Source organism: Vombatus ursinus, unplaced genomic scaffold (assembly GCF_900497805.2).
Source record: "Vombatus ursinus unplaced genomic scaffold, bare-nosed wombat genome assembly UNPS02014868.1, whole genome shotgun sequence".
Lineage (NCBI taxonomy): Eukaryota > Metazoa > Chordata > Mammalia > Diprotodontia > Vombatidae > Vombatus > Vombatus ursinus.
This window is the reverse complement of record NW_020954646.1, coordinates 450202-458598: the sequence shown is the minus strand read 5'-3', so window position 1 is coordinate 458598 and position 8397 is coordinate 450202. Positions and strand designations below refer to the sequence as shown.

Here is an 8397-nt window from a genome sequence, read left to right as displayed (position 1 = left end):
ATATGGAGGAGGAGGAGGCCAGGCAGTCAGTGCCCCCAGGACCTGGCCAGGAGAAGGCGGCCATCAGCGTTTGGGGGGAAGGCACAGAGAGCTGGGTCACGTTATTGGCCGGAGCTGGGGGGTGCGCCCCACGTGGGTCCCGCTTTCTGAGTCCACCTGCCCACTGTGCTGATCGGCAGTGGGGAATGACCACTGGGATCTAGGTCATCAGGAATGCGCACCTGCAGTGACTGCTGAGTTGTAGATCCGATCCCAGGACAGAGGCTGGTTATGCTCGTGGTCTGGCCGTTTGCCGAGGGCACGCCTGCACAGGTGAGCGGGGCTGGCCCCGCTGCCCTGCTCGATCCAGTGCAGCCGCTCTCTATTCCCCAAAGACTCCTGAGCACCCCCTGCACCTCCCTCTCCAGCCCAGTTGTCTCCCTGGGTCCTGAGGTGACCGGTGAGGGGGACCATCTCTGGCTGAGCAGGCGTATGTTTGATGTTTCAGCACCCAGTGACGTTCCGGGACGTGGCTGTGCACTTCACCTGGGAGGAGTGGCGTCACCTGGACCCTGCCCAGAGGGCCCTGTACCGGGAGGTGATGCTGGAGACCTTTGAGAACCTCGTCTCCCTGGGTAAGCACAGCTTGGGTAAGCACAGCTTGGCCAAGTCAGGGCTGTGGTGGGGGATGGAAAGGGGGTCTCCCCGCTTCCCTCAGTGTGGACTTTGTGTGCGGGAATCCTGCAGAACAGACTGTAGGATTCCAAAGGCACTTAGGGCCAGTAGACATCATAAGAGCAGCGGCCCCAGTAATAGCAATAACTGGCATTTACATGGAGCTCTAAGGTTTGTCAGGCGCTCACCTCCTCTCTCTTGATCCTTACAACAGCCTTGTGAGGTAGCTGCTGCTATCATCTCCATTTTATAGAAGGGGAAACTGAGGCAGCTTATGTGACTGGCCCAGGGCCAGCTGGCTAAGTAAATACCCGAGGAAGGATTTGAACTCACATCTTCCTGACTTGAGGTCTAGCACCCTGTCCACTGTGCTGCCTAGCTCCCTCTAGAATATCTCTGCTCCCTGTTCCGAGGTGAAAGACCTTTGCTTTATGAAAAAGGATTTTCCATATTGTCCTCATGTTTGCCCCAAGGCTGCCCCCCAGGTCACTGATTCTTCCCTAAGGTCTGGAGAGAGGGCAGGTGCCCCCCCCCCCCCTTAGCACAGTCCTCCCCCATCCTCAGAATGCAGAGCAGAGGGTCTCCCCAAGAGCTTGGACCACCCCAGGTCTTTATGTCCATGACCGTTCCCCGATGGGAAAGAAGGACTTAGGACTGAGCCCTGAGATGGCTCTGTCCCCGGCATTGCTTTCTTTCTCTCCCCGTGCCCAGGGCTCCCTGTTTCCAAGCCTCAGGTCATCTGCCAGCTGGAGAGAGGAGAAACGCCGTGTCTGCCCGAGACAGAAGTGCCGCATCCAGGTGAGTGAGTGAGTGGGCGTCGCCGGCCGCAGCCGCAGCTCAGCGGGCCGACGTGGGCAGGGGGCCGTCCTCAGCATCACCCCTTCCTGTGAGAAGCCTCCCTTGCTGCTTCCCTCCCCATCTCTGCCACAGACAAAGGTCTCGTCATCTGTTTCCTTATCCCCACCCACGAGCCATCAGCACCACTGCTACGTACAAGCACATTTCTGAGTGATCACACCTCTGGTACCACCTAAGTGGGTGTATTGGGACCTCCGGGGCAGATTCCCTTGGCTCTCAGGCTGCTGCCAAACTCGCGGCCTTCTCTGCGTTTTCCCAGGGTTGGTCCTAATTGTGCTGGGCTTTAGGGCCATCACTTCCCAGCTCAGGTTTCCTGGCTCAGCAGCACCTCGAGCACAGTGTCATGGGGGCCGTTTCCCATTTGTCCTGGCTTTCCATTCTCTTCCTAAATCACAATTTACTTCTCCTGCCCCTCCTCAGACACCAGGGCAGTTCGGGTTTTTTGCTATGACAAAGAGCGTTACTAGTTTCCCCATCTGGAAGATGAGGGAGTGGGACCGGATGGCCTGGGAGGGTCCGTCCAGCTCCCGAGCCGGAGTCCTGCTGCCATTATTTCTAGGATTGTACTCTCCTGTCCTCTGCCACAGCCCCCACCCTCTGCTGGACCGTTGCGGTACCTGCTGGGCGGCTGCCTGCCCGCCCAAGTCTCTCCCCGCTCCGGTCCATCTTCCACTCAGCCGGTCACGTCACCTGCTCAGTAACCCGGTGGCTCTGTCATGTCCAGGAACCATAGCGAACGCTCTGCTTGGCTCTTGGAGCCCTTTATCACCCGCTCCCTCCGCCTCCCTCCCCAACATGTCCTCTTCAGGCCGGTGACTCCGGCCGCTGGCTGTTCCATGACCAAGCTGGCTGCTCTGCTGGCGTCCTGCTAAGTCCGGCTAGAATCCCGCCTTCCACAGGAAACCTTCCCCTGGCCCTTTGAATTCCACTCCCCGCCCTCTGGTCATCAAGGCAGGGACTGACTTTTGCCTCTTCTCAGTATTCATATCCCGTGGGGCGGAGCGTGCGTGTAATGAGTGTTTATTGGTTGATTGATTGACCTCAGAGGTCAGCAAGGCCAACCCCATCATTTTACAAATGAGGGAAATGAGGCCAGAGAGGTCACGGTCTTTCAGAGAAGCCCACCTGTAGAGCTGGACGGAACCTTGAGGCCGGTGGGACCGAGGAAACAGAGGCACACAAAGGGAAGTGACTCACCCAGGCTCACACAGCTAGTACTTGTCTTTTTTATCACCATAGTTTCCCCTCTTTTTTTATCATCAGATAAAAATGGCCCTCCCCTGCCTCCTCCCAGAGAGCCATCCTGGCTAACAGATAGGAAAAAGGAGGACTGGTGTACAGCCTTTGTGTGTATGTGTGTGTGTGCGTGTGCGTGCGTGCGTACACAAGTGTGTGTGTGCTTTCTGTTTACATGGTTGTAGTCATTATGTGTATTATTTCCTCGGCTCTGCTGCCCACACTTGGCATGAGTTCACATCGATCTTTCCACGCTTTTCTGTATTTGACACACTGATTTCTTGTTTTTTGCCTTTTTTTGATTTATTATTTCGTTTTCTTTGAGACGCAGGTTAGTGGTTAGAGGGCCAGCCTCAGAGCCTGGGAGATCTGAGTTCAAATCCCACACAGGCTGTAGGCCTCTGGGCAGGCCACTTAATCTCTGACTGTTCCGGGCAGCTCTCTAACACAATAAGGTGCCGAGCTGTGTAGGTTTACTCAGTTTCCTCATCCCAGAGTTCCCTATGTGATGAAATCACCTTGTTGTTGGTGAGCTGTTTTTAGTGGTGTCCCAGACTCTTGGTGACCCCGTTTGGGGTTTTCTTGGCAGAGACGCTGGAGCGATCTGCCATTTCCTTCTCCAGCTCATTTGACAGAAGAGGAAACTGAGGCAAACAGGGTGAAGGGACTTGCCCAGGGTCACACAGCTAGGAAGCGTCTGAGGCCAGATTTGGCCGCGGAAATATGAGTCTTCCTGGCTCTAGGCCCGGCGCTCTGTGCACTATGGCGCCACCTCCAATTTTTGGTTCTTATGAAAAGAGCTTCTGTGATATTTTTGTATGTATGGGTCCTGTCTTTCCTTCTTTGATCTCTTTGGGGCCTAAAAGTGGTGTCGCTGGTCGCATAATTAGCAGTGGAAAGCATGCGGACGGTTTAGTGTCTTTTGGCACATGGCTCCGAGTTTCCTTCCAGAATGGCTGGACTGAGTCACGGCTCCACTACCTGGCACCGAGGGGCCTGTTTTCCCACAGCCCCCCAACACGTCATTGTCCTCTTTCATCCACTTTGCCCGTGCTGTGGACGGTAGATGGAACCTCACAGCTGCTTTAATGTGCATTTCTCTAATTATTGGTGATTTGGAGCGTTTTTTCAAAAAGCTATTGATAGCTTCGATTTTATTTAAAACTCTTCATATCCTTTGATCATTTATCTACTGAGGAATGGCTTTTTAGTCTGATAAATTTGAACCAATTCCTTATGTATCTTAGATACGAGACCTTTATCAGAGAACCTTACTATGAAGAATTTTTCCCTAATTGTCCCTTCTAATTTTAATTACATTAATTTTGCTTTTTATGTAATCAGAATTGCCCATTTTATCTTGTGATACTCGCTTTTCTTTCCATCTTCAGAGATTGGGAAGGTCATTTCTTTGCTTTTCCTTTAATTGCTTAGGAAGTCACCTTTTATGTCTAAGCTGTGCATCCATTTGGAATCTCTACCTAATTTCCGCCAGGCAGCTTTCCAGTTTTTCCAGCACTTTTAGTCAGAGAGTGAGTCCTTGCCCCAGTGACTGGAGGTCTTTGGTTTTAATAAATTCTGGGGTATTGTGGACGTCTGATCCTGTATATTGTGCACCTTGTCTTTCCACTAATCAACTTTCCTATTTTTTAACCAGTGCCGATCATTTCAACGATTATAGCTTTGTTGTATAGTTTGAGATCTGGTACTGCTCGGTCCCCTCTCTTTTTGCTTTTTTTCATTATTTCCCTGGAAATTCTTGACTTTTTGTTTCTCCAGGTGAATTTCAGTTTTTCCCCCTAGTTCTATTAAAAAAAAACAACTAGGGAAAAAATTAAATTCATCTTTTTCCACCCCTAGTTCTATAAAATGGAGCAGTGGCTAGAGTGGGTAGAGACTCATCTTTATGAGTTCAAACCCAGCCTCAGACATTTATTGGCTCTGTGACCCTGGGCAAGTCACTTAATCCTATTTGCCTCAGTTCCTCATCTGTAAAGTGAGCTACAGAAGGCGATGATAAACCACTCCAGTATCTTTTCCAAGAAAAACCCCAAATGGAGTCACAAAGACTCAGGCACAACTGAAATGACTGAAAAACAGTAACAACAACAGTTCTATAAAATAACCCTTTGGTAGTTTGATTAGTATAGCACTGTATAAGTGAGTTAATTTAGGTAACATTGTCATTTTTATTGTATTAACTCGATCCATACACAAGTAATTAATGTTTCTCCAGTTACTTAGGTCTGATCTGATTTCTTTAAAGACTCCTTTGTAGTTGGATTCATACAGTTCCTAGGGTATCTCTTGGGAGCTAGATTCCTAGAGATTTGTACGGTCTGTATCATTTCTTAATGTGATTTCTCTTTCTAGCTCTTCCTGCTGGGTTAATAATATACATGAATGTTGGTGTGTATTTATTTTGTATCTAGCAACTTTGCTTAGTTTACTATTTTAATTAATTTTTAGTTGAGGTTTTTCTAATAGGATCATCTGAAAAGGCAACGATTTTGTTTTTTCTTTGCCTTTGCTTATTCATACTCTCTCTTAGCTAGCATTTCTGGGGCCGTGTTAAATGTTAGTGATAATGGGCAGCTTTGCTTTACTCCTGGATCTTATTGGAAAGGCCTCCAACTTTTCTCCATTGTGTATAATGTTTGTTCCTGGTTTTAAATAGTTATTATATTACCATATCTATTCCTAAGAGTTTTTAAAAATAGGAATGGGTGTTAGATTGTATCAGAAGCCTTTTCAGCCTCCATGGATATGGTCATGTCGTTTTCATTATTTATGGCTGTTATTAACATGGCTTACTATGCTTATAGTATTCCTTATATTAAAGCAGCTCTGCCTTTCTAGTATAAATCCAATGTGGTTACAGTGTATAACTTTAATATGTTGTTGAGGCCTATTTAAAATTTTTGCATCAGTGCTCATTAAGGAGGGTTGCCTATAGTTGTCTTTCTTTGCCTTGTCTCTCCCTGTTCTAGGTCCCAAGATTATATTTGTATCCCAATCTCTGGTTAAAAAAGGCACTTTTTCTACCTATTTTTGCAAAGCTTATATAATATTGGAATTAGTTATTCTTGGAATATTTGATAGTTTACTTATAAATTCATCCAGTCCTAGAAGTTTTTACGTTGGGAATTCATTTATAGTTTGTTCAATTTCTTTTTCTTATGTTGGGTTATTTAAAGAATCTGTTTCTTCTTTTGTTATGTGAGCGTTTGTTATTTTTGAAAATAATCATCCATTTCTTTTTTGATACACACATTTTGATTTTCTTCTTCCTATTTTTGTTCATGATTAGCTATTAGGTTTTTTGTTTTGTTTTGTTTTTCAAAAAGTCAGCTCCTAGTTTTATCTAAGTCTCTACTTTCCAAAAATCCATCAGTTTTTTCTCATCTGAAAATCGAGGCATTTTCCCATCAGCAATCCTTTGGTGACGTTTGTAAATGTTTGCCGTCACTGCACACACAGTTAGGTGAATTCTTACTATCTCTGCCTCCTTACTACCTCCTCCTTGGATGTTCATTTCCACTTAACAACTGATAGCCCCACCTTTTCCATAGTGAGCACCTTTCTCCCTGATTATAGAAGAAATGGACCCTGGAACTCACCATGAAGCCGTTTCCTTTGGTGTATGGGTCAGATACTCTGCTCTTTCAGTTCCCTTACTGTTTCCCCCACCCCGCCTCAGCCCCATCCAAAGATGGCCATGCCGTGGTCTTGCCCTCCCCCACAAGCGCACCACCTCTATGGACTCCCTTATGTGGTCACCACCTTTGGTCATTCCACCTCCCCCTCGGCCCTTCTTCCTCTTGACTTCAGCCCCTCCGGTCTTTCCCAGGTCACAGGCTACACCCTCCTCCCATCCCCATCTTGACTCCTTGGTGAGCCAGTTCACTCTATGGTCTTTCTCTCTCAAGCCCCCATGCCCCCTTAGCACATGTCTTGCCCTGCCAAGCTTCAACCTTGGCTGACTCCCACCACCCACTGCCTTCACTCCTGGTCACGTGCTGTTGAACCACATACTCTTGGCATGTAGTGACACCGGCCTCCTGACTGCTCCGTGACCAAGACACTTCATGTGTTGGCTCCAGGCATTTTCTCTGGCTGTCCTCCACGTCTGGAATGCTCTCCCTCCTCATCTCTGCCTCGTGCCCTCCCTGGCTCCTTTCAGATCCCCACTAAAATACCGTCTTTTCTAAGAAGGTTTTCTCGATGGCCCTTCATGTTAGCCCTTCCTCTGTGGATTGTCTCCAGTTTATCCCGTGTATATTGTGTTGGTACATAGTTGTTTGTATATTGTGTCCCCCATTAGATTGTGAGCTCCTCAAGGGCGGGGACTGTCTTTTGCCTTTCTTCATATCCCCAGCACTGAGCATTGCCCAACAGATAGTAGGTGCTTAATAAATGTGTGCTACCTTTTCTCAACTTCCTTCTTCCTGATACAAAGAACAGTAGATACTGACTCTTCTCATTTCTTTCAGATTCCCTCAATTCAGGGACCAAGTATGAAATCAACGACTGGATTCCAAAGCCTGGCCTTTTTATGGGGGCATCCTTCAAGGAAAGAGCAGCCACCAGGAACGGGCCCTGGCATTCCAAGATGGGAGCAGCTTGGGACCTTGATGTCACGGGAGAGGGGCAGAAAGGCAACCGGGAGATGCGTGCCAGGCCGATAGCAGTCTCCTCCAGGAAACCTGTGAATAAAGCGAGCATCCCTGAACGCGGTGCCGCTGACAGGAGTTTCAGCCTGGAGTCCATCTATGTTCCGCAACAGAGAATTTCTGCAGAGAAAAGTCTTCATAAATATGATACTCTTGTGAAGAGCTTCAAGCAGTTTTCTGACTTAATTGATTGTAACAGACTCTCCTTGGGAAAGAAGCTTTGTAAGTATAATAAATCCAGGAATCCTTTTAGTTACCACTCAGACCTTATTCAGTTTCATAGAATATATAATGGGGAAAAGATATATGAATGTAATGAATGTGGGAAAGCCTTTGGGAAAAAAGCGTACCTTACTCAGCATCAGAGAATTCATACTGGGGAAAAACCCCATAAATGTAACGTATGCGGGAAAGCCTTTAGTCATAGGGAAAATCTGACTCATCATAAGAGAATTCATACGGGAAAGAAACCCTATCAGTGTAATGAATGTGGCAAAGCCTTCAGTCAGTGGGGAACTCTAACCGCACATCAGAGAATTCATACTGGAGAGAAGCCCTATATATGTAACGAATGTGGAAAAGCCTTTTGCCAAAGAGGGACACTTAACGTTCATAAAAGAATTCACACTGGAGAGAAACACTTTGAATGCAAAGAGTGTGGGAAAGCCTTTAGCAACAATTCATGCCTTAATCTGCATCAGAGAATTCATACTGGAGAAAAACCCTATAAATGTAATGAATGTGGGAAAGACTTCAGACATAGGGCATCTTTTATTTATCACAAGAGAATTCATACTGGTGAAAAGCCCTTTGAATGTAATGAATGTGGGAGAGCTTTCAGCAAGAAAGGAAATTTTATTGAACATCAGAGAATTCATACTGGAGAGAAACCCTTTATATGCAGTGAGTGTGGGAAAGGCTTCATTAATAACACGCGCCTTAATCTGCATCAGAGATTTCATACGGGAGAGCGGCC

At 47.1% G+C, this 8397-nt stretch overlaps 1 protein-coding gene across 1 annotated transcript in view; it reads left to right on the top strand.

Moving 5' to 3' along the window:
- LOC114028051 (zinc finger protein 879-like) overlaps positions 1–8397 on the top strand; it is a 28281-nt gene that overhangs the window by 17328 nt on the left and 2556 nt on the right. The window contains exons 8-10 of the mRNA XM_027842237.1: positions 488–614; positions 1366–1452; positions 7242–8394. Of these exons, the coding sequence (XP_027698038.1) occupies positions 488–614; positions 1366–1452; positions 7242–8394 (1367 nt within the window). The remainder of the gene's footprint in view (positions 1–487; positions 615–1365; positions 1453–7241; positions 8395–8397) is intronic.